Source organism: Myxine glutinosa, chromosome 6, assembly GCF_964187855.1.
Source record: "Myxine glutinosa chromosome 6, kmMyxGlut1.1, whole genome shotgun sequence".
Taxonomy (NCBI): domain Eukaryota; kingdom Metazoa; phylum Chordata; class Myxini; order Myxiniformes; family Myxinidae; genus Myxine; species Myxine glutinosa.
This window is the reverse complement of record NC_136266.1, coordinates 62,233,260-62,260,655: the sequence shown is the minus strand read 5'-3', so window position 1 is coordinate 62,260,655 and position 27,396 is coordinate 62,233,260. Positions and strand designations below refer to the sequence as shown.

Here is a 27,396-nt window from a genome sequence, read left to right as displayed (position 1 = left end):
TCCACTAACTCAGTCTGTCCCTCCGTCAGCTGTTCCACCTCCTCCGTCAGATCTTCTATTCCCCCCTGTAACCTAGCCGTATTATTTCTCACCTCTTTCTCCATACGCTTCTCACCTCGCTTTACCTCCTCGCGTAGCCCCGAAACCTCCTCACCTACACCTCGTCGTATCTCCTCCATCTCCTTTGTAGATGCCACCCTCATCTGTCCCAATTCATCCCTCTGAGCATCCAGTTTACTTTCTAACCCGATTTGCACCTCCTCTATCTGGTTCCCCATTCGTTTGATTTCCCTGGCAGATTGTTCCCCTATTTCCCGCAATTTGTCCTCCATCCTATTTTCTAACCCCATTAACCCATTTTTCACCTCTTTTATCCCATTGTCTAACCCCTCAAAATTATTGTCTAACTTCCCAAATTTCTTGTCTAACTCCTCAAAATTATTGTCTAACTTCCCAAATTTCTTGTCTAACTCCTCAAAATTATTGTCGAACTTCCCAAATTTCTTGTCTAACCCCTCACCGGTACCCCTCACTTCGTCCCTCATTACCCCCAATTGCTCATTCTGAGCCTCCATCCGGTTCCCCATTACCCCCAATTGCTCATTCTGAGCCTCCATCCGGTTCCCCATTACCCCCATTTTTGCTTCTAGCCTCTCCATAAGGGCCCCCATTTGTAACATAAAAAGGTTCGAATCCACCAGCGGCGCTGCTACGGGCGCGGTCGCCGTGGCCATGTGCGAGGCGCCATTTTGCGCGCCCGAAACCTCGTGCGCGAGGACGCCATTTTGTGCGCCTGATACCCCCTCAACCGCCTCCTCATTGCTCTCCTCCTCCCTTTCTTCCCCTAAGTCCTGGGTTACCCCTAACCCGTCTATCTCCCCCACCGACATCCGATCGCCTTGATTGTCCATGGCGCGATCTCAAAATTCGGGTTTTATCTATCTATAATTCCAGTAATCTCTGTGTGTGTGTCTGTGTGTGTGTCTGTGTGTGTGTCTGTGTGTTTGTTTGTCTGTGACCGCTGTTTCTCGACAACCACGGGTCCGATATACTTGAAACTTGCCAGGTATATTGCTGGGGACCTGAGGATGTGCCTTTTCAAGGTTTCATATTAATCGGAGAAGTAGTTACCGAGCTATGTCCAAAAAACGATTCAACCAATCAGAGAGCAGCGAGCTATCACGTGTGCCGAACGTGGCGAACAGACTCTGCCTCGGACGGCACATTTGAGAGCGTATTCATTTATTTCACGTTGGCAAACTATGTTGGCGCTATGTTGGCGTTAAACTATGTTTTAAAACTAATTAAAACTAATTTGCGATTCATCGTAACTGCGATATGCGACCTTCCGGACAGTCAAATGAGGACGTCACTTCCGGACTTACGGATAGTCATAGTGACGACGTACTGATGCTGAACGTGGCGAGCAGACGCTGTAAGGTACGATCGATTGTAGTACACGTTTATAATAACTCTGCCGATACAGGCCCGATTAACTGCAGCGCCATCCGAGCTGCGGCGTCGGGACGATACATTCATTGTACGGTCACATCACGCACTTACGGGCACGCCCATGGGCACATGGGCACGCCCATGCATGCATGGGCGAAGACATTTTTTTTTTTTTTTTTGGCAAGGAACGGGCACCCACGTACGGGCACGTCCTAGTTACACAAAATTTCGGCAGCTCGTAATTTTGACCAAAATTTTTTTTTTCTACACCTTTTAAAAATTTGGTTCGGGCCTCGAATCCCACTCCCAGACACCAATTGTTACGGTTGCGGTTTAGATGTTATGATGGGCCGAGCGGATGGTCCAACCGCGACCATTACAGGATCCCCAATTGGCCCGACTCCCCCAACGTTGACCAGATCGCACCACAGATATTCAATCGGGAAACCTCTAAAGCGACCGAAAGAGAAGGAAAAGAGAAGAAGACAGAGTACGGAGGAAGAACAGATTTATTATACACACACAAGCAAAAAGAAGGAGCGACCAAAATTATTTACAAGCAATGGATGGAAGAAGCAGTCACACAGTGAATCGTTAGCTTATACTATTCAATTTACTTAACCCCAGGACAACGATTAAGACAGACGACGTTCACACTTACACGGGGGAAATTGCAGGCAGGATTGGCGGAGGTGGGTTGCTGGAGAGGGAGGCAGGGTCAGGTCCCTGCAACCGGCAGGGCTGGAGGTAGCAGCTCTCAATTCTTCGCGTTTTTGGCGGGAAAACCCTCGGTCGCGTCGACGCTGCCGATGCTGTAGACGTCACGCGCTGGCTCGGTCACACCTGCTCCTCTCCTTCTGGTGGAGCCGTCTCCCTCCTCTCAGCGCGTCTCTTCAAAGCTGGTTTCCTCTCCAAGTATCTCTCCTTTTTGGTTTGGAGCGTCTCTCATCTCACAGCTCACAACTCACAGCTCATCTCTCATGTCCTCTCTCATGTCATCTCTTCTCTCCTCTCCCGAAGCAGTCCCTTCCAGTCGCTTTTATTACTCGGGGCGGAATCAAGCCGCCGGCTGCGAGGGCACGCCTACCGGGTCGCTAACCGCGGTGCTGGTTGGCTGTTAGGGCTGTCCGATTCCTCCTTTGATCATGACGACGTGCCACGCCTGTGAGTTGGCGGCTCCTACCCCCCTCTTCTCCGAGATGAGCACATGGGCAATGGCGGCTTGCGGGATTGAACACCACTCGCACCGCTTTTGAAAGGAACTTTGGAGAGCGGAGATGATTGGGGAAATTGAAAGGGGCCTACGCTTTATTTCGTTTGATGCAATGCAGAGTCAATCTAGTGGGAAACACATATTTAGCCTACATAGAATAAGGAAATAAACTATTTAAAAAGATATATCGTGGCCTGTGTGTAAGTTTCATGGAATTAACTAGGAGGACGGCTGCGACCATTATTTACATTACGAGGGTGTTACACACAACAAAACCATACTTTTCACATTCGTTACACTTTCTCCAAAATTGTTACACTTCTCCAAAACTGTTACACTTCTCAAATTCGTTACAATATATATATATATATATATATATATATATATATATATATATATATATATATACACCCCCAGATATATTACGAAGCAATTCACATGGTATTTTAGATTTTTAAAAACAAACAAACACACCTGGAAAATCTGTTTAAATGTAGACAAAAAGGACCAAAAATCATTGTAGTATTTAGAGCATGTTTTGAGCCTATAGTTAATAGGCAAGTGATAGGCCTATTTGATTAAGAAAGGTCGTGCTGGAACTTGCCCCATAGCTTTTGTACACACGGCGGCCATTTTGGAAAAATAATATAAAATATCAAATAACGTGGACCTGCCTCCTCGTTTTTTAAAATCCTGATGAGAAACTATTATATTAATTCTTTTTACTTGGCCTTAAACTCATTGCATTGAAGTAATAACAATGTTTTGAGGTGGACTTTCATTACCATCTAAAACATATATATTAATATCCATTTTTCTCTTTCAGAAGCACATGAGAAATGCGTAACGACAAGCGAAAGACAAACCGAGGACAAACTCCCCACGATGTTATGGAACGAGCGGCTGATGCTGTTTCTGGCGGACAGAGTGTGCGGAGTGCAGCTAAGGACTTTGCCATCGATCGAATGACGCTTAAACGATACATTGGAAAGAGAGATAGACAACAAGGGACTGCCTATGCACCCGTCGCCTTGCGGCATCTGGTGTTTTCTCCTGACATGGAGAAAGATTTGGGCAATCATGTGAAACAGTTGGCAGACATGTTTCATGGTTTGTCGTTGAACAGGTGCTGTACATTGGCATATGAGTTTGCCAAACGAAACAATGTTGATGTGCCAGCCAGCTGGGATCGTGAGAAGAAGGCTGGCCAGGATTGGTGGTCAGGCTTCAAGAAGCGACAAAACCTGGCAATAAGGCAACCAGAGGCCACATCTTTTGGACGTGCCACTGCCTTCAACCGACCAGTGGTTGATAAGTTCTTCAACAATCTTGCCCAGGTGATGGACAAATATAAGTTTTCACCATGTAATATCTACAATACTGACGAAACTGGGTGCACCACAGTTCAAAACCCTGCAGCTGTTGTGACCGAGAAGGGAAAAAAACAAGTCGGCGCAATCACCTCTGCTGAACGTGGGGAACTGGTAACCGTTGTGTACACTGTGAGTGCAGTTGGCTCAGTCGTGCCTCCTTTAATAATTTTTCCAAGAGTACACTAGCCTACAGAGAACACTTCATTAGGGGTGGACCAACTCAGTGCATAGGCAGAGCAATGCGCAGTGGCTGGATGAATGAGGAGACATTCGTGGAATACCTAAATCACATCATCAAGCACACCAGATGTTCACCAGAGAGGAAGATTCTCCTGATACTCGACAACCATGACACCCACATTTCTCTCAATGCTGTGGACACTGCAAGATCTCATGGTGTTGTCCTGCTGACAATACCACCTCACACTTCGCATCACCTCCAGCCTCTTGATTGATCAGTGTATGGGCCATTTAAGACCGCTTACAACAGAGCCATGGATGGGTGGTTACGTTCTAACCCTGGGAAAACCGTGACAATCTACGAAATTCCAACCATCGTGAACCAAGCCCAAATGATTGCCTTGACGCCATTGAACATCATTGCAGGCTTTCGAGCAACAGGTATCCATCCATTCAACAGGGACATTTTCAGTGACACAGATTTTGCCCCTGCTGCCCCAACCGGCCGTGAGCAAGATGATGCTGTTGCAGATGGCGCTGAGGTGAATCCAATCCCTGAAGATGCAAGGCCACCAGATGAGACTCCTGCTGCTGACTTGTCATGTGATGATGTCCAGCCACAACGACAGCAAGTAGATGGTGTTCAACCAACCACCTCCGGGAAACACAATTCACCCAATCTGAGGGATGTCGTGCCTCCTCCATACGTATCACCATCTGATGTTCACCCATTTCCGAAAGCAACAGCAAGAAAGAAAACGAAAGCTGGTCGCAAAAAAGGCAGCACAAAGATTCTGACTGACACCCCAGTACGCCAGGAGCTTGCAGCCCTATCTGAAAATCGCAAACGGAAGCCATCAGCCAAGAAATCAAAGAGATGCTTGTTCAAAGCTAATGGGAAAAAGACATGTCCCCCAAGATCAAAAACCCCTAGTTCCAGTGAGACAGATGGTGATTCAGAAGTTGAGTATGATGACGAATCAGATGTGGACAGTGATATGGATATCATTGAAGGTGACTTTGCAGTTGTCAAATGTGCTGGCAAATCAAGATTTGTGCATTACATTGCTCGGGTTGATGTACTGAATGGAGAGGAATTTCAGTTTGAAGGTGTCTTCCTGCAGAAGGTTGCTGGAAAAGTTGGATCTGACAACCCAGTGTTTGTTCCAAACCCAAAGGATGAAGCAGGATTTGAACTGGAAGACATTGTGCGTAAGCTGCCACAGCCTAAGTGCGTTGGCAGTTCTGCCCGTTGTTCTGGACAGCTTGTGTTCAATTGTGACTTGTCAGTTTGGCAGTTTAATTAACTTGATTTCTGACATGTTTTAGTTTTAGTTCCAGATCCAAATGATGAAGCTGGCATTGATGAGCAAGATATTGTGCCTTAATTGCCACAGTCTGACTGTTGGCCTTTCTGGGTGTATTTGGGACACTTTTGTTTTATTGTGACTTAAAACTGTGGCAGCTGTTTTCAACTCAATCCAGCTGCCACATTGAATTATAACCATGAACACAAGGCACATGTAAATATTTCGTTCAGTGTTGTAACAAGTACATTAAATATTTTTCAGGCAGACCAATTTTTGTACTTCAGTTATCTTTATTTGGGGCAATGATCAACTATTTGGGATACGTTTTGTTTAATTGTGACTTGAAACTGTGACAGGTGGATTGAGTTGACTTTTCTTACCACAGTTGACAATCTTGTTTTTTTATGAGAGTGACTCAATTTGTTCGTAACTGATTACTATAACCATGAACACAAGGTAATCATTTCGTTCAGTGTTGTAGAACTTTACAACATTAAATATTTTTCTGGCAAAACAATGGTTTTCTACTTTAGTTATCTTTATTTGGGGCAATGATCAACTTACGCCTATGTGGTACAACTTACCCCAGAGGTTGGATCAACTTACCCCTCAGGCGGGCAAGTTGAGCCATTTGGCCTCCGTTTTTTCAAAGGTCACAGTGACTTTCAGTGTGGGGATAGAAAGTAAGAACTAGCTACAAAATGTTTCCCAAGGATTAAATTAGAAGGCAAGATACTCATTTGTGCAAGATCATCAGTAGGTTCAGTCCTAACATTCCAAGAACAAAAACTGGCTCAACTTGCCCCGCCTTCCCCTACTCATCCTCTCCTCCCCTCCCCTGCTGCCACCAGAGATAAGGTTTTGTCCCTCTTCCCCGTCTATGACTGGAGTGAGGGGCCTTAGTTTTTATACGATGTATTTTACTTAATTGTAAATAGTGACTGATTGATTATTTGATACGTGTTTCCCTGTTTTCCCTCCCCCAATCCCGTTGTCGAATTCCCCGTCGTGTCAATAAACATCGGGGTCAAATACCCTTGGTGCTCACCTGGTACAATAAACAGTATACTGCACCGACTAAGGTTATTTGAAAACAATTTCAATGGTTGCTGGAAGACAGGGCAGCATGGAGAATCATACTGACATAATCATAAGAACTTTAAACAAACAAAGGAAAAAAAATACCTATTTTGGGGGGCAATCCCCTCTCCCCCAAACCCATATACCTCCTAAGACCCCAATTTTTCGAATGCCTTGAACAAACATTGGTACATCATGGGTGATAAAGGTTGTGGTGAAGTTTCATCAAAATTGCATGTGTAGTTTTTGAGAAGAAAGCAAATACCTATTTTGGGGGGCAAACCCCCCCCCCCCACCCCCATAGATCCCCAAAGGGGCAGATTTGTTTAATGCCGTGAACAAACTTTGGTACAGCATGGGTGGTCTTGGTGCTGTACCATGGGTTTGGTACAGCACCAAACACGAAACTCAGCAACCACATGTCCAATTATTTCTCGGAAACCGCTGAATGGAAAAAATTTAAACTTGGCACATTGTCAAGTACTCCCAATGGGGAACAAAAGCATGATAATGATGACATCATAGGTGAAGTGGTCAGCCAAAAATGTTTTACTCGAATTCCTTATCCTAAAAATCTGAAATTGCATGCACATGATCTATGACCCATTTGTATTGAAATATTAAATTTATGACATCATAGGTCACATGGTTTGGCAGCCTTATTGGATTTAACCTAAAACTTTAAAAAAAAACACCTTCTCCCAAACAACCAAATCGATTGACTCGAAACTTTAAGTGTGTCATTGACTAGGCATGTCGATTACAAGTTGATCACGAAAACATCATTGGTCACATGGTATGGCAACCATATTGGATTGAAGGAAAATATTAAATAATTATATCTCTGAAACCGCTTACTCTATTGATGCGAAATTTTGCAAATATCATCTAACACCATTGTTGCATATGGTTTGAAAATGATGAAGTCCTAGGTCATGTGGTTTGGCAGCCATCTTGGATAGAAAAACGAACCTTATCCAATCAACACGAAACTTCACAAATGTGATCCCCTACCCATACAAATGCAGAGTGAACATTTTTTAAGGTCATATGTCACGTGCTGTGGCAGCCATATTAGCTTGAAAGCCGATATTGAAAAAAATCCCTTCTCTGAAACCGCTTCACCGATCGATGTGAAACCTGTCATGGCTGGTGAAAATGTTAAATTTGAAAACAGCTGAAGGGATTTAAATCAAACTTGTTTATTTTTAAGACAGTGAACGAGGGCATCTACTCGTGGGACGATGCGGAGGCACATTGGCGACAGTTGCATTGCTCTCGTTTTAAAATAACAATATGATGTAAAAGCAAATGTATAAATGTATTTATTATTTAGATATACATCTCATGCACTTCTTTCTTATCTTGCAATTGTGAGTACTGGATATCATGAATATAACTTATTGAATGCCGCATCCATGTACATTTAGACCTGAGTGGTGATGACTGTGATTTTGAAGACCATGGGGCAAGAAGTCATGTGGAATCTTTACGTTTTGGGGTTCTTTGTCTTCAACAGGCCATGATTGAAAAATTAACCTTCCCAGGGTGGCTGCAGACACGGGGCCTGAGACCAGAAACAGCCCAAGCCATAGTCACGGACCTGGACATTAAGAGCCGTGATGCGCTTGAGGCATGCACCGAGTCAGTTTTGTTGAGAACTGAGCTCCTCTCGCAAGCAAAACAAAAGTTTCCTTTTGCAATTTATGCGGAGATTCACCGATTCATGGAATCTTGTGTGAAGCCACGAGGAGATGTCCAGCCTACTGCCTCTTCTTTGGTTTGCATTTTCCGCGCGATGCTTGAGCCTGCAAGTCAAGAGTTTCATAGCTGTGCCCAGAAACTACGCCTCTTGAAATCTTCATTCACACGTGCTGGAGTTGGAAATGTTCAGATGCCCAGCACGAGTAGTGCACATGAGACCAAGATACATGACAACCGCAACCGCAAACGGAACAATAACAGAGTAAACCCTAACTCAGGTATGTGATATTGACTCGGGCAGCTTTTTCTATCAAATGTTTGCTTTCCAATATTTCTTTTTCTTTTTAGTTTTCAACAAAATTTCAGTGATATATTGTGTAGTTTGATATGTGTTATCCAGATTTTGAAGTTCAATTTAATAATTTTTGTGAATAAAGTTAGATATCCATAATTTTTGCCGATTCATAATTTTGCCGCAGTGTGTTTTTGTTTATTGCTGTCACCAAGTTGTTCAAGAGATTTCGTTTTTACCCTGACTCAAATATCGATAATATTTTTTTTATATTCAAAATAGTGTTTTCAAGCTTTCAGCACCTTTATTAACGCACAGGTTGTAAACCTGTGCGTTATAGCGTTTGCCTGGGAATTTCGGGCGCTCAAAAGTGAAGCTAGTAGTCCTTGAGCCAGACCAAAAGTAATGCTCCGGCGGAGGGAGTAATTCTCATTATGATTTTCCATTAGACCAATGTCTCAAGTGTCAGAAAAGGTGTGATGGACATCTGAGAACGGTAGCTTAGTGCCCGGATGGACGCCATCTTTGAAACCACCCAGCTCGAAAATGCCCATTTGGTGGGGTACATTGTTGCACGTGTATCTGGACTTCTATACTAGCTATCGATGTGCGGTTGACGACTAAATATACGTCCGATGTGTACCGTCTAAATAAAAAATAATATGAAGCATTTTGTTTTAGATTAATTATTATAAAAATCAATTATCGAAAAAAAATCATATATTTTTCAATATTTTATTATTAGACTTGTACTTTTTTTAGTGAAACAACACTGGTATGATTTTCCAAATTATGCATTGTGCTACACCGTTTATCTGTCTATAAAAATAACTCAAAAACTAAAACATATCATCCACCACGAGTTTACAACAAATAAATGTAAAGAGGCATAAAATGACTTAGGCCGCCGCTGGCATTATCTATTCTGACGATAACGCCTGTTAGGAATGTCGTCCGGAGAGGATTTTAACACCATACGATATCTAATAAGCAGGCGGAAATTGTTACATAGGAAATCTGCACTTTGGTGGCCATCTTGGATTTCAAAATGGCCGCCAATTATATTAATTATTCATTACTAGAGTTTGGAAAGACGTATGGAGCTGATTTTAACACCATACGATGTATATTCCTAATAAGCAAGCGGAGGTATCATTGAACATGTCATGTTTTAGTCAAATAACACCGGTATGATCTTCCAAATTATACATTTTGCTAAACCGTTTATCTGTCTATAAAGATTTTCAGGCAATTTGGCCTGCATTATAATAGAGAACAACATATGCTATACAATATACAGTGCACACAAAGTTAATCATCAGAGTCGCCATCAGAGTCATTGGCATCCTGAGCCACGATAGCATCATCCTGCACCATGTTGGAGCATCCCTGCAGCTTACACACAACAGTGCACTTCAACCCATTCAGTATGCAGGAGCAATCTGACGGTCGACACGTCCTTCTGCATGTGCATGAGATGAGATTCAAGACGACATCTGGAGCTGGTAGACCCGCCATCCATCGGATTGTGAGCGAACCGCCATCATCGAGTTCCCAACCATGTCCTGCTGATGGTGTTGGGACGTCTGGTAGGTTTTCAAGGCTGCGTCGCCAGATAGCCGCCTGATAGTTGGCCCTAAACGTATGCTGCATCAAGGAGTCTTCACAAGGCGGCAATTGTCCAGATTCGATCTGGCCCTTCTTTGCACAGAACATGTGATAACGGAGCGAATTAACACCGACGATCTTCGTGTTCTTGGCGTACAGCTGACACGTGAAGGCCTGAATGCTATTGAAGACGTCTGTTGGTACATTCCACGAAGATCCCAGATCTGTGAATGCTTGAAGATACAGCTCATTCGCTTGCACAAGCTTCAAAGCCTTTATCTTTCCTTGGCTAGCCAGAGCACTCACAGTGTCACACCCGCTCCTTGCGTGAAGCCCTGGCAATGCACTGCAAACTCCAGACCCCAATACCGCAGCCAACTTTCCAACGTCGATCATTCTGACTCGAACCTTTGTTCCTCGTCTGATGAAGAGCTGACTATCGATGGTTCTGCTGAGATGAAGACTGATGATCAGAACGTCGGTGTCATCTGCCACTAAGATGATCGTCTTGTAGTGGGTAGCGGCGTGCTTTGCGTGGAGAAACATACGCGTGTCTGCTTCCTCGTGGCTACATTCGAGTGCTTGCACCAACTTCCACCTATCGCGGGTCAGTACCAGACATTTTTCACCACAGGTGACATACAGTGTTCTGTTGCCTAGCTTTTCGCGATTTGTTTCATGTTTCCACGACTCCGCCAGAAACACAACCAGTTTCTCCTTTGTCTGGCTGCAAGCAAGGAGACGCCGCCAGTTCATGATTTTGTGTGCGGGTCTGATCTCGCTGAAACTGATGCCTTCATTTGAACCGCGGTTCACACGCTCAGCTGCTTTGATGGATTCTTCTGTGTATGTGTCAAAGACAACATCGATGCGCTCACTGCCTTGACCAGCGTGAAGCGCTGCAGCAAGGATGCGGTCAGATAGTTCTTCGAACGTGTCGTTCTCGCCATGCATCTTTTGTATGAGAGCCATCGCATCAATTATTGTTGCACTTCGCTTGTCAACGTTCTCGGCTGGTTCCACAAGACCTTCCATGTGTTTCGCAAGTGCAGCTTTGTTCGTTTTTTTCATTGACCCATCAACGTTTGCCAAAGACCATGGTAACGGCCCTAGTGGGTGACAAAGGACAAGTTGCATGTCGAGGTTCCTTGTCTTGGCGATGAGTATCATGGTGGCAAACAGTTGTCTGTCAGCTCTCAGGACGATCTCCTTGTTTGTGCCCTTCACAACTTTCTGCTTGATCTTACCAAAGGTCTTCAAGTTTAGCTTGTTCAATGTGTCATGAAAGCCTGTTCCCTCTTCAAGACGTTTCTGGAAGCTTTGATACGCCGCTTCCCCCTTTTGCAGGGTGTTGAGTAGGTCATTAGAAACGTCCTCCCTCGCAGCCGCTCCGGTAGATATACTGAGAAGACATGACGGATCATCGGCGAATGGATTGGTCCAGTCATTTTCCAGTAGATCACAGATAGCTGTGACGCCAGACTCATCACGTTTGATGCGAGAAGTAGACAAGTCAGGGTGCTTGGCGTGAGATGTGTCGCTGCCATTCACAAGGATAGTTTCTCGTAGTTGCCTCAGCGCAGTAGCCCGATTTTCTGCAGTTAGATAGTATCGTGACACAGCCCCTTGTCGAAGACTAAAACCTCGTGTTCCTCCAGCTGTTTGCGTATCTTTGTTTACTGTTTCTTCTGTTGTCTGATCAACAGCGATTCTGGCAAATGGATTCCCTGGTCTAAGCTGTACGGAGAAGTAGCCTTGATTGAAATGCCTGTACAACTCGGGGCATGTTTCGTGGAGTTGCGTCATCTGTGCATAGTACACTGGTAGATATCTAGCATAGTTCACCTTGTTCATTGCGAAACACCAAGGGATCACTCTTCTGACACAAGCCAAGTGAAGCATCCAGTCGCCTTCTCTATCCGCACGAATCAACCCCAGCAGGGTCTCTACCATATCAATATACATCATCCAGAAGCGAGCCAGGTCTCCATGTTTGGTTCGCAGAAAATGTAGGTATTTCGCGAACATGTCAAAGCTCTGTACACATGAATCATCATCGAGAGCAGCAGCGAGAGTCTCGTGGCAAACATCCTCCTTGATGCTGCGAATTTTGAGGTCAGTGCTTCGAATCTGGGGTTCCTTGTCAGGATGATTGCTTTCTATCCACACCTGGAAGCCCTTCCAAATGATGCGCATTAGTGCCTCGTACATCAACTTGTGGAGTCGCACAGCACGGTTGTATTGCTTGCCTTCCAGAACCCTGTTGATGGAACCTTCAGCGATTACTCCTGACTCAACAGCTACATCCCGAAGGCCTGCATCTCCAAACATTTTCCCAATGCTCGACATGAAGTTACAGATGGTATGGAAGTTCCCCATCATGAGCACGATTCTTCCATATCGATCGACATCTTTCCATGCTATTTCGGTCGCCTTAGCAAATAGTGCCTGGTCTAGCACCACCGGTATACGCTCAAGCTGAAGTGATGACATGATGTTCAGAGCTTCTCTGAGGATTTCTTGCACTGTTGCCATATCTGTGGCAGGCGCGTTTATAGTCGGCAGGTAGCCAACTACATCTTCCGTCACCTGAACACGATCTCTAGTCATGATGTTGAAACCAGTCCACGAACTGATTGTCTGGTCGCATGGTTCCAGCATGCGAGTCATAATCCATACGTGATTTCGGCGCTGCGCAAGGGATGTTGCGCCTGCAAGAGTGTCAGAAAGATCTGCAGGCTTGATTGCAGGTGGGCCCTCTCGTTTCCCACCGCTGTATATTGGAACTAAATCGCTGGATGACGGGATAGATCGCTTCTTATCTGCTTTGGATACTGCCGATGGAGGTTGGGGCGGCAAACACGACTGCGACTTCGGTTGGACGATGATACCGTTGACGCGATGCGATGTTCCGCCACCACTCAGCGATTCCTCTAGCCTGTCGATGTTATCGAATGCTAATACAGTCGGGACCGAAGGGTGCACATGTGACGGAAGTGGTACTGTATCTTTCTCCACACTTGCTAATTTGTCTATGCATAGCGCTGTCTCGATTTCTTCCAGAACTGTGTACGAACATCCGTGCCCGAGTCGATTCAATATTCTGATGACCTCTGTATTACCGGTGAGCGTTTTCATGACCCACGGAAGTAGGACATGCTTCGATGTTCTGATGGTACCCCGGTGTACAGCATTGATGATATCTTGAGCCATCGACCATACCAGTGTGTCGGCACGCGCAGAGCTACCCCCACTCCCGCAAATCAAAGTATGCAGAAATACACGAAGAGAATCTGGTATCTTCACGTAATCTGAAGTGAGTTCTGCTGGCTGAGGCGGCCAACGTTCATTGTAATGAGCATCTTTGATCTGGTGTCGCAGTGAAGTAGCTGCACGCACAATGTTACTTTCACCGTCCGTTCGTTCAAATGCTTTCACTTCTGCTTTCAGGTTTACGCACTCTGCAGCAATCTCTCGCTTTGTCAGATTATCGGGCATCAAGTATACACGGTGTTTCACATTGAAGAAGATGAGCGATTCTCCAAACTCTCTTTGTAATGTGCGCTGCAGATTCTTCTTGATGGAGTCACGAACATCAACTGAAAATGTATCTGAAGACAGGATATCTGTTGCAACATCAACTATTGGAACAATCCTCGGGTTTAAGAACAAGTCAGTGCGAATGAAATTGAATATACATCGTATCATTTCTTTTTTCTCGATATTATCTTCAATGTCAGTTTCTACTTGAGGTTTTTGGGGCCGTGTGTAGTTTCTATAGCAGGAGAAGTGGTAGTGAGCCTCAGCTGCAACCATATCTCGTGTAGTCAATGCCAAAACTCTCTCATCATTGCGAGCTGTCGCAGCATCTCTTATTGTCTTATCTGCTCGAAGTTCAACAGCCAAGACAACTGTTTCACGGGTACGACTGCCTTTTATGAATTTTGAAGCACGCTGGCAAAAAATGCATTTATCATCGTAGACCGTTGAAGTTGATCCTGTCTCTTCCCGTGATGATCGCCGTCGCACCGCATCGCCAGTATCAACTGAAGAACTTCTAGCTGCATTGGTCAAAGTAGCTAGGTGGTTTTTGTGAGTGAAGTCTGATCTACAAGCCCTATGGTATAATATTGGAATATTAGGAAGTTCAACTGCGCCTTCTTGGACTAGCTTTAGAATTGGATAAAAGTTTCTAACTGCGGCTGCGTCACACAATGTCTTCCAAGAACTGTTGCCCGCTGCCTTGCTTAGTTCAGAGAGTGGCGACTTCTTGCTGCACAGGATGCACGTTCCGGACTCAGGTTCAATCTTCGCCCGTTTCGCCTCGACACCGGCCATCTCAGCTGAAAGAACAAAAAGACTGACGTTAGATTACTCCGATATCCGAAAAGCTCGCCAGCTTACATAGACATACTCATCCAAGTCAGTGAACATGTTAGATGGCGCCACAATACAACTCTATAATAGAGTTGTATGTGGCGCCATCTAACATGTTCACTTTTAGTTCTTAAGCCACCCACCCCCCCCCCCCCCCCCCCCCTCAGAAATTAATCAGGTCACCGCAACAAATCTCAGACTGAGATATAGAATATAGAATATAGATATAGAATAGACTGACGTCACTTTCGGCACTGGGTTCTGTGGGTTGATTTATCGGCGGGAAATTCCAACTGACATAGTTTCGGTTTGTGGAAAGTGCATGCCTTTTCATATATTTTTTGTGTACACTCGTGGTGGATGATATGTTTTAGTTTTTGAGTTATTTTTATAGACAGATAAACGGTGTAGCACAATGCATAATTTGGAAAATCATACCAGTGTTGTTTCACTAAAAAAAGTACAAGTCTAATAATAAAATATTGAAAAATATATGATTTTTTTTCGATAATTGATTTTTATAATAATTAATCTAAAACAAAATGCTTCATATTATTTTTTATTTAGACGGTACACATCGGACGTATATTTAGTCGTCAACCGCACATCGATAGCTAGTATAGAAGTCCAGATACACGTGCAACAATGTACCCCACCAAATGGGCATTTTCGAGCTGGGTGGTTTCAAAGATGGCGTCCATCCGGGCACTAAGCTACCGTTCTCAGATGTCCATCACACCTTTTCTGACACTTGAGACATTGGTCTAATGGAAAATCATAATGAGAATTACTCCCCCCGCCGGAGCATTCACTTCAAAAAATGGCCGGTTGGCTCAAGGACTATAGTTTCTGTCACCCATTTCTGTCGCTCATTTCTGTCGCTCATTTCTGTCGCTCAGATGTGTAAACATGACGTCATCAAATCTATATTTATAGGATAGGTTATAGGAGATATATATATGTTATAGGATAGGAATATAGGACCCAAATGACCCAGAGGACCCAAATGACCCAGAGGACCCAAATGACCCAGAGGACCCAAATGACCCAGAGGACCCAAATGACCCAGAGGACCCAAATGACCCAAATGACCCAGAGGACCCAAATGACCCAGAGGACCCAAATGACCCAGAGGACCCAAATGACCCAGAGGACCCAAATGACCCAGAGGACCCAAATGACCCAGAGGACCCAAATGACCCAGAGGACCCAAATGACCCAGAGGACCCAAATGACCCAAATGACCCAGAGGACCCAAATGACCCAGAGGACCCAAATGACCCAAATGACCCAGAGGACCCAAATGACCCAGAGGACCCAGAGGACCCAAATGACCCAAATGACCCAGAGGACCCAAATGACCCAGAGGACCCAAATGACCCAGAGGACCCAAATGACCCAGAGGACCCAAATGACCCAGAGGACCCAAATGACCCAGAGGACCCAAATGACCCAGAGGACCCAAATGACCCAGAGGACCCAAATGACCCAGAGGACCCAAATGACCCAGAGGACCCAAATGACCCAGAGGACCCAGAGGACCCAGAGGACCCAAATGACCCAGAGGACCCAAATGACCCAGAGGACCCAAATGACCCAGAGGACCCAAATGACCCAAATGACCCAGAGGACCCAAATGACCCAGAGGACCCAAATGACCCAGAGGACCCAAATGACCCAGAGGACCCAAATGACCCAGAGGACCCAAATGACCCAAATGACCCAGAGGACCCAAATGACCCAGAGGACCCAAATGACCCAAATGACCCAGAGGACCCAAATGACCCAGAGGACCCAAATGACCCAGAGGACCCAAATGACCCAAATGACCCAGAGGACCCAAATGACCCAGAGGACCCAAATGACCCAGAGGACCCAAATGACCCAGAGGACCCAAATGACCCAGAGGACCCAAATGACCCAGAGGACCCAAATGACCCAGAGGACCCAAATGACCCAGAGGACCCAAATGACCCAGAGGACCCAAATGACCCAGAGGACCCAAATGACCCAGAGGACCCAAATGACCCAGAGGACCCAAATGACCCAGAGGACCCAAATGACCCAGAGGACCCAAATGACCCAGAGGACCCAAATGACCCAGAGGACCCAAATGACCCAGAGGACCCAAATGACCCAGAGGACCCAAATGACCCAGAGGACCCAAATGACCCAGAGGACCCAAATGACCCAGAGGACCCAAATGACCCAGAGGACCCAGAGGACCCAAATGACCCAGAGGACCCAAATGACCCAGAGGACCCAAATGACCAAGAGGACCCAAATGACCCAGAGGACCCAAATGACCCAGAGGACCCAGAGGACCCAAATGACCCAGAGGACCCAGAGGACCCAGAGGACCCAAATGACCCAGAGGACCCAGAGGACCCAAATGACCCAGAGGACCCAAATGACCCAGAGGACCCAAATGACCCAGAGGACCCAAATGACCCAGAGGACCCAAATGACCCAAATGACCCAGAGGACCCAAATGACCCAGAGGACCCAAATGACCCAGAGGACCCAAATGACCCAAATGACACAGAGGACCCAAATGACCCAGAGGACCCAAATGACCCAGAGGACCCAAATGACCCAGAGGACCCAAATGACCCAGAGGACCCAAATGACCCAGAGGACCCAAATGACCCAGAGGACCCAAATGACCCAGAGGACCCAAATGACCCAGAGGACCCAAATGACCCAGAGGACCCAAATGACCCAGAGGACCCAAATGACCCAGAGGACCCAAATGACCCAGAGGACCCAAATGACCCAAATGACCCAGAGGACCCAGAGGACCCAAATGACCCAGAGGACCCAAATGATCCAGAGGACCCAAATGACCCAGAGGACCCAAATGACCCAGAGGACCCAAATGACCCAGAGGACCCAAATGACCCAAATGACCCAGAGGACCCAAATGACCCAGAGGACCCAAATGACCCAGAGGACCCAAATGACCCAGAGGACCCAAATGACCCAAATGACCCAGAGGACCCAAATGACCCAGAGGACCCAGAGGACCCAGAGGACCCAAATGACCCAGAGGACCCAAATGACCCAGAGGACCCAGAGGACCCAAATGACCCAGAGGACCCAAATGACCCAGAGGACCCAAATGACCCAAATGACCCAGAGGACCCAAATGACCCAGAGGACCCAAATGACCCAGAGGACCCAAATGACCCAGAGGACCCAAATGACCCAGAGGACCCAAATGACCCAGAGGACCCAAATGACCCAGAGGACCCAAATGACCCAGAGGACCCAAATGACCCAGAGGACCCAAATTCTATGTATGTTTCTATGATGATGTATGTTTTGGTGAAAGTACATAATGTGAATACTAGTAGCAATTTTACAAAAACCATGGCATAATTTCAAATCTTGACCCGAGATGATAATTATGCTATATCATAATTTCCATGTGCCAACCTGGGCGGAATCCAAGTGGATTCACTTGACTTGTTTTCTGAAACAAGTAATGTGGTGAAGTACAAAGGAAACACCATCCTATTGGTGGACGAATGCATAATACATGGAAATTGTTTATGACTCAACTTTATTTTACTTTTTTATAATGGAAAGGTTCTGTTTTATTTTAAAGAAAGTGTTATTTTCAAGTTGATTCATTGTTTGAGGTTTCAATGTGGAACTGTGTGCTGGTGAAGATGATCCGGAAAAGGCAACAGATCTTGCTCGAAACACCCATAAATCCTCCGTTCTTATTAAAGAGTTAGAAGTTTCATCAGCACAAGAGTCCAACAATGCTTCATGTATTGATCCACGTTTGTGATTTTCAAACAAATTGCTTGATTCCACCAAAACCATGGGACTTTGTTCACCTTTCGTGAATTGTATCATTTAGGTTCAAATTATTGTTAGGGTTGGGGTTAGAGAACTCTCTTCATGGAGGAGAACGCTCTTCACGTTCAAGTTCGCAAAGTCATTTACTTTAGCTTCTGCCATGTCAAGCTCCTTCATAGTTTGAAGCCTTGCAATTTCCGCTTGAGCTTCTGTTTCACGCCTTGCAAGTTCTGCTTTTTTCTTGGCTTCCAAGTGGAAATGCATTTGTTTTGTCTTCAATGCAGTGCGTTCCCCCAGAGCTTCAGCTTTCGCAGATGTAGTTCATGCTTTTGAGGACCGAGAAACATTATATTTGGTAGAAGCTCGACTCTTCAGGGAAACCTGGGCGTCTTTCTGCCATCATGTGGCGAATATGATCTGCATTAGATTTGGACAGATGGTAACTATCCTGTTCCACAGATTGATAGTGCAAGTCAGTATCTGGATCCATGTGTGTAGATGGTGTTAATTGATCAAGTAAGTCATTTGAAATGTCATCCATGTGTGTCTCGAGATCTCATCTTTCTTTAATAACTTCCAAATCACACGAGTCTGACACCAGTGTTTCCATCCTTCTTGTCATCTTGCACCAGTTTTTAATGGCTAATTTCAAAATTTGTTCATGTTTGCCAAGCTTCCATCCAGTGCAATTATCGGTGGGTTTGGGTTCTCGACCTCTCCTTCATGCCTTTGTGTCTGTACATCACTGTTTACATCAGACATGACTCGTGGTTCTTTACCTGTGCTCATTTACAGTGTAAACAAATGATTACAAGTTCCAAACAACTTCCAAATAAAGTTATGGATCTAAATGTAAAAGCCCTACAGGATCAGGTATAATTAAGATCAATCAGGTATGGACCAACATCTATCGACTCATCCCAACTCTCTCTTCCTCATATGTGGTGACTTCAATTGTCACCATGCCAGTTGGCTGGGTGTGGGTACCTCTCTCACCAGCCATGGCTCCTCAGCAAAGGACTTCTGCGACTCACTGGGACTGACACAATCTTTCAATTTCCCGACCCGGATCTCAGTCAACGGAGCATATTCTCTTCTAGACTTGGTTATGACGAACTTCCCTGCAAATGTCTGCTGCTCTTCTCTTTGCTCCAATTGGCTCATCTGATCATGTGCTTGTTAAAGTGGACATCTCTCTGACCATTCTCAGAGAGCCTCCTCAGCGTCGACGAGTCTGGCATTTTACTCAGGCCAACTGACACGGTCTTCAAGCAGCCATCAATCTTCTGGACTGGTCTCCCATCTCCAACACCTCTGACATCAACTCATCCTGGGAATTCTTCCAAAGTAAACTGCTCTCTCTCTCATGCACAGATTTATCCCATCTCGTCTTCAGTTGTCATACCCTTCCTCCCGTCCATGGTTCACGGAATATTGTGGTGAGGCAGTTGCCCAGAAACAACTTGCCTTTGCCTCCTGGAAAGCAAATTCAACGGAAGGAAATCTCATTTCCTTTCACAAAGTCCGAAACAAGTGTGTGTCTACCCTCAGGAGAGCCAGGAAACAATATCTCTCCTCTCTCAAGACCGAACTCTCAAACCTGTCTCCTTCTTCCAAATCCTCGTGGCATCTGGTCAAATCTGTTTCTGGTGTTTGTTCCCCCTCCATCCCCTCCCTTACCTCAAACGGCTACAGAGCTGACTCCGCAAGTGAAAAAGCTGAATGCCTCAACTCTGTGTTTGCCTCTAAATCTTGTGTCCCAAACCCATCCCTCTCTGTACCCACCATGCCCAGTCGTACCCAGCTGCTGCTGCACTCTGTGTCCTTTTCTCCTGACAATGTGGAGAAGTTTCTGTCAACCCTCGACTCTGATTCTGCATCTGGACCTGACAGCATCAGCCTTCGGGTCGTAAAATCCTGCACTGCCGCGCTTTCACTCCCTCACTCTGTTCTCTTCACCCTCGCTTTTGCTCAAGGACATCTACCATCAGCTTGGAAATCAGCCAACATCACTGATTTACACAAAAAGGTGCAAAAACAGATCCTTGCAACTACAGACCAATCAGCCCTCTCCCAATTATCAGCAAAGTCATGGAATCCATCATTGCTTCGGATATCAAATCTTTCCTCTTCTCCAATGGCTTGGTCTCAGACCATCAATTTGGTTTCAGACCAGGTCACTCTACTCTGGACATGCTGCTTCTGCTATCTCAACAATGGATGGAGGTCCTCAATGCCAAATAGGAAATTAGAGCTGTCTCCCTTGACATATCACATGCCTTCGATACGGTCTGGCACCCCGCTCTGCTCACCAAAATCTCCTCCTATGGCATCCATGGAAATCTCCACGCATGGCTTGCGGACTTCCTCTCTAGTCGTAGTCAACGTGTGGCCCTGAATGGGTTTCTCTTATCTCCCCTTCCTGTTCAGGCTGGAGTTCTCCAAGGCAGTGTTCTGGGCCCTGTGATTTTTCTGGTCTTCATCAATGATCTCTCTGACTCTCTTGAAAATCCTCTCTATCTCTTTGCTGATGACTCCACTCTCTGCCGCTCCATTCCTCATCCCTCAGATCGACAGTCTGCAGCCTCCTCACTCTCTGCAGACCTGGACAAAATCACAAACTGGTCAAACAAGTGGAACATGTCTTTCAATCCTGACAAATCACACACTCTTACTATGTCTCTCCGAAAAGACCGACTGGACAGCCCTCCCATCTACTTTCTGAACAATCCTCTCCAAGAAGTTCTGTCGCTCAAGCTTTTGGGTCTCACTATCTGCCATGATCTTTCCTGGGAAAGCCACATTTCCAATCTGGCCTCCAAAGCCAGTCGCCGACTGGGCATCCTCCGTCGTGCGAAGTCCTTCCTTGGCACACCTGAGCTCCTCACCACATACAAGGCTTTCATCTGCAGCTCAATGGAATACTGTTCTTCACTCTGGGTCGGTGCCCCTGCCTCACACCCAGCTCGTCTTCACGCTGTTGAAACCAAAGCTTTCAGAATCATTGGAATCTCCCGCGATGAAGCTAACTCCGAGGGCCTTTCACTTACTCACCGCAGGCAGGTCGGTAGTCTTTCTGTCTTCTACTGACTCCTCTCCGGCCTTGCTCCCCCAGCTCTCTCTGGGCTCTGTCCCCCAAATATTCCTGCAGGTCGCACAACATCTGCCTGCAACCCTCTTATGGTTAAACTGCCAAAATCAAGACTCTCAGCTCACCTTCACTCTTTCATTCCTCTTTTCTCCCGCCTCTGGAACAAACTCCCTCACTCTCTTCAATCCCACTCCTCCCTCCAGGTCTTTAAAACAGCTGTTCACCACCATCTCTTATCTTCCCCTACCAAAACCTTGATCTTTTCTACCCCTGCTAATTTCACCCCAGATCCACTTTTTTGAAATACCAATACCAACTTCTTTCCTGGAAGTCCTTGCAGTGTCCTTGTGTTTTATACGTCTCCCACCCCCCACACCCATTCCCACACCTCCTCCCCCCAAGCCCTCTCCCTCCCACAGATCTCCCGATGTCGCTGCTCTCAAATGTTGTGTTTGTGTGCTTCCCCTTCTCTCCCCATCTTGTCTACCGCTCCCCTTATTATATGTTTTGTGTGTCTGTTAGATTTTTTGTGTGATAAATGTTAGCTCTTTCACGAGCCTCGATCCTGCATAAAAAAAAGGAAAAAAAGTGGGTTGACTCTTCCTTTCATCCTTCCAAGGTCAGCAAAATGAGTACAAGCAGATTGGTAAGTCCCTTATTGTGTCCAGTTGTCATCGAAGCATACTCCCATCTAAGCGAGAAAAAAAGTCACTGGTCTGGATCTCAGAAACTCGCATAATTTACATATAGTCTTGAGAAAAAATTCTGTAAACTCTAGAATTTTCTGTATTTCTGCATAAATTTGACCGAAAATATGATCAGATTTTCATTCAAGTCCTAATTAATCGATAAAGAGAGCCTGATTAATGAAATAGCACACAAAAAATATACTTTTTTATTTTGTTCATTGAGCAAAATGATCCAACGTTCAATTTCTTTGTGGGTAAAAGGTACGTGAACCTCTAGGTTAATCAGCTCAATTGAGGTAATTACAGTCAGGTGTTTCAATCAATGGGATGACAATCAGGAGTGAGTTTGGGTGGCCCTGTCCTAAATTAAAACATAAACTTTCTTCCTCACCATCAGTCTGGTCTTCACTACACAGGTTTGTGGAAGCGTGTCATTTCCCAATTAAAAGAGGTTTCTGATTACCTCAGAAAGTATTGCTGATGCTCTTCGGTCTGGAAAGGGTTACAAACCATTTCTAAATATGTTGGGCTCCACCCATCCACTGTAGGCAAATAGTGTACAAATGGAGAAAATTCAACACCATTGTTGCTCTTTCCAGGAGCCACTGTTCAATGAAAATCGGTATTAGTTTGGGAAAATTGGCATTTGAATTTACCCAGATAATAGCAGGGACCTGCGGAACAGTTCGTGGAAAACTCTCCCATTTTTTGGGCAGTGTATAGGCAATGAAGCGCTGCCTCGCATACTCCCGGAAGTTTATGTTTTAGCCATATAAATGTCGGGCATGGCAATTGTGGATATGACAGGTTTACATTATTTCGTGAGTAGTTAACATATAAACTTTTAACATGAACAAATGTCAAAATGGTTAACAAGATTGTAACTGTTGTCCTTGCAAATGACTGACAATGGGTTGTGTGCAGGTAATGAAGATCCAGATGATATGGGAAATAGCAGTGATGAAGAGTCAGATTATAGCAATGATGAAGATCCAGATTTTACAGTAAATGGCAGTGGTTCATCTTCTGAAACTGGTGAGCAGAAACCTACAATTGTTACGTTTTTAATAACAAAATCTAAGTGATGGATTGGTGACATTAACATGGTGATGGAATGAAGGGAAAACAAACATAGGCAGTGTAAGTATGGACGTGAAGACAGGACAAGGTAAGCAAGTGGGCCAAGTAGCCACAAAAAGCTGATAAACAGGGCAAATGTGGAGAAACAGTGAGAGGAAAAAAAGATTTGGAATAGGAATAGTGGATAACATGAAATGGTCATGGCTCACCACTTTTATAGGAGTGGAGACAAGAACATGATTGGATGGTTTGTGCAGAAAATTCCACAAAAGTGATGTATGATTTAAGTTAGTATGTGGTAATACTGAAGATAATAGTAATAATTAAATATGTTTGAATAAGGATATTGCATTGCTGTGTTGACTGACTGCCTCGGCACAAGTTTGAGGTTGTGGGCCCATTGATGAGTAATATACTGATGTGGACCTGTGGTCAGGGTTGTGGATCCCCCGCTTGGAGAGTTTCTGGGCTGAAAGGATCAAAACCGCTTTGCAAATCGGTGCCCAATTGATCCAGGCAATTGAAAAATCAGTCACTTGCTCTCAGGTTAAGGTTTCACTTCAAATATAATACCTTTTACAAGTACTTACAAGTACGGTGTGTGTGTGTGTGTGTGTGTGTGTGTGTGTGTGTGTGTGTGTGTGTGTGTGTGTGTGTGTGACAATTGAACATTCAAAGTGTACAATCTAATATTATATTACAGTACAATATAATACAAGTACAGTACAATATAATATTATTCATGAGATCTTTATGTAAATACAGTACAATATAATAATTAAATATACGACAAATTAATGTTGCTAGGAATCAGTGGTTGCTAGGATACGGCAGCATGCCAAAAACCGTTATAAATGACAGTTTGAACATTCAAAATAGAGTTTGATACAAAAGGTAGGTGGTGTGGTCATGCTGTTTGGTCGATTGATGTGTTTAAGGGTAAGATGTGAATGATTTAATGATATTATCATATTATGGAGTGTGTAAGGGAAGTTATAAATATATGATAACACATTAAATCCTATTGCAAGTAAAGTTGGAATAAGTGATGTTGCATTGATGGGTTGACGGACTGCCTGGACGCAACTGAGGTTGTGGATCCACTGATTTACCATCAATTGATGTGGATCCATGATCGAGGTTGTGGATCCGCCATTTGGAGAGGTCCTGGGCTGAAAGGATTGAAACCTCGAGGAAGAACGGTGCCCAGCTGATGATCCATGCAGTCGGGAAACTAGTCAGTTGCTTACGGGTTAAGGTTCTTGCTTTAGGTGGAGAAACGAAGTTTGAGGTTTACAATTTAAATAAAGTTGAATATGGGACGTTGTAAAATTAACATCATTTACAACAATCCTTTAAATTATTTAAGTTTAGGAACAACCGATGCTGTACAATTAATTAATAATAATAATATAATAATACTGTTACGGACCGCGGATAAGGTGTTGATTTGCCGAGCGGATGGCGGCCGCGGCCCGAACTATTAACAATGACTAAGACCCGATTCCTTAAACGTGGGCCAAATCGTGCCACAGATATTCAATGGGGAAAAGACAAAGGCGACACGGATGTGAAGAAGAGGAAGACAGAAGTAGGAAATACGAATATAATTTATTTGCTATTTACAACCAAAAGAAACCAAGGAGAAGGAAGGATAATAAAATAATTTACAGAAGAAATCAAGGAGACACAGTGAAAATTCTAGCTTACCTATGCAGTCTTACTTAGAAACCCAAGGACAAGACAAACAAAGACGGACTCACACGAATGGGGAATTTGCAGGCAGGAATGATCGGAAGGAGGAATAGCTTGGCGGGAGAGGAAGGTTCAGCGGGGATCGGTCGGGCTGGAAGCGGACAGCCGCCGTCAATACTCGAGCTGGGATCGCCAAACCGCCGCGGGTCCAAACTGCACGGCGAAGCTCCTCCGGTGCACCGTGCGCTCTCCAAAGCTGCTCCTTAGAACTCTCTCTTGGCGCTTCTCACTTGGCACTTGGCACTTGGCACTTGGCACTTGGCACTTCGCACTTGGCACTTCGCACTTGTTCTTTCGCACTTGGCACTGCGCACTTGGCACTGCGCACTTGGCACTTCGCACTTGGCACTTCTCACTTGTTCTTTCGCACTTGGCACTGCACACTTGGCACTTGTTCTACTTGGCACTTCGCACTTGGCACTTGGCACTTCTGCCGTATCTCTGACTCTCTCAAAGGCTTCTGCGCACGCTTTTTATATCCCGCGGGCGATCACGCCGGCCTCTAGAACACGCCCATCGGTGAGCTCGCCTCGGCCCTGATTGGTCGGCACGGGCTCTCTGGCTCCGCCCTTGATGACGAGGGGCGGCCAATGCCCTGGATTCGGCGGCTCCTCCACCTTCTTCTCCAAGCCCACCTCGTGGCTGATGGAGTCGCGGTGAAAACCGCCCAATAGCTGCGGCGAATGCAGTTGGCAATTGAGGCTTTATTAAATGAAAATGAAAGGGGATCTATCTATTTGAATTCGGTGCAATGGAGTGTCAATTAATGGAAGACACAGCCTTAACCTACATAGAATAAGGAAATAAACTACCAACAAGGAGGAAATCTATGATTGGCTAAACGTGATTGTTTATGACCTAATTACGGGACGCACTTTGACCTTTATACACAACTGGAGGAAGGAGGGCGATATTTTTACAACAATTTACACAACAATAAAAAAACACAATCCTCATTTCCACAACACTGCACCCTCCTCCTCTTAGGCACGTCTCGGGCCTATTACCTTTACGTTTAGTGTGGCACGTAGGTGTAGTTCCCTCTACATTTAACCTGACCCTGAGTGTGACAGTTTTAAAACATAAATAAATATTTCCCGCTGCTCCATTGCACCTTGCCTAACAGATTCACGCCCACAGCTAACCGAATTGCGGAATCGTCTTCAAACTATACATTTACGGTGGGGGCGCATTCTTTACAATGACTCTACTTTATTTACAAAACGCAACCCAGGACCCGTGATCGTTCTTTTGGGGGGGGAGACAGTCTGCCCTGCATCGATGCACCATGAAAGCACCCACAACACACCAACACACCCTCAAGCACCAATCAGTGCACAGTCACCACAGTTCAATAAAAATAAAAACAACAAACCCTGGTGCTGGTCTTCCTCTTCGGCTCCCTCTGCTGGCTATTGTTATCTTCCTGGTGTTGTCATCTTCTTTGCTGGCGGCCTATTTGCACATAAAATAAAATGCACCAAACGTGTCCATTTTTATTTATTTATGGCCCACAGGGCCGACTAGTGTGGTTCACCTGTGGGGCATAGGTGCCCTGTGACCAAGGTCCACCAGCAAGATATCGGGCCTTCATGGCCGGTTCCAGCAGAGGGGCCATGCCCCAACCCATGTGGTCCATCAGTGGTGCTCAGCCACATACATGTGGTCCATAAGGTGGTGCATCGATGCAGACAGCTGTGGTTGCGAGAGTTTCGGGCGCACAATGGCGGACTCACGCACGCTCCCCTCGGCGCCCAATGGCGCACAGTCCTCGTGTGGGAGACAAGGGGGGTGGGGGGGGAAAAGACAGATGAGCGAGGGGTAAGGTCACAAGGGTACACATCAATGAAGGCAATGCAAGGCGAGGTGCGTATGGAGACGGAGCGGAGAAAAGCTCGTCCCTACCGTACATCACTCCCCCTGTCACCTACTCTACCCTTGCCCTTACCCCATATTTACAACAATCTACACATTTACAAATTCGTCACTACTGTCACGTCTCCCCATATCTCTCCTACACCAAATTCGTCTTCACTCCCACTAATCCAAAATTTGCCATCACCCAATTCATCATCAATCCTCATAAGGAGGAAGAGATGGAACAACAGCACAATGTCACACCCACGTCATGATGCGTCTCACAATCCAAACAGTTGCATCAAAATAAAATAATAAAAACAACCTGGCATGGTGTGGAGGTACGTCATCCCAGGTGAGTGGATGTAGATGGTGCGAGGAGATTCTTAATCCTAACTACTTCCTAAATGACTTTAACACACTTTACACTACCCGGGGTCTTTCCCTGCCAAACCATTGGCCATCTTACTCGATGTGGTTTTAAGAACCAAATTCCCATTGACCAAACTGTGGTGCTTCCTCAAT

At 45.4% G+C, this 27,396-nt stretch overlaps 1 protein-coding gene across 4 annotated transcripts in view; it reads left to right on the top strand.

The window, feature by feature from the left end:
* LOC137429865 (uncharacterized) overlaps positions 1-27,396 on the top strand; it is an 80,232-nt gene that overhangs the window by 24,529 nt on the left and 28,307 nt on the right. For 3 of the 4 annotated variants that reach the window (XM_068120189.2, XM_068120190.2, XM_078779933.1), the window contains exons 2-4: positions 3,492-4,002; positions 8,128-8,590; positions 23,104-23,214. In XM_068120189.2, coding sequence (XP_067976290.2) covers positions 3,505-4,002; positions 8,128-8,590; positions 23,104-23,214 — 1,072 coding nt within the window. In that variant the 5' untranslated portion in view covers positions 3,492-3,504. The remainder of the gene's footprint in view (positions 1-3,491; positions 4,003-8,127; positions 8,591-23,103; positions 23,215-27,396) is intronic. The other variant, XM_078779932.1, reaches the window with a different exon arrangement.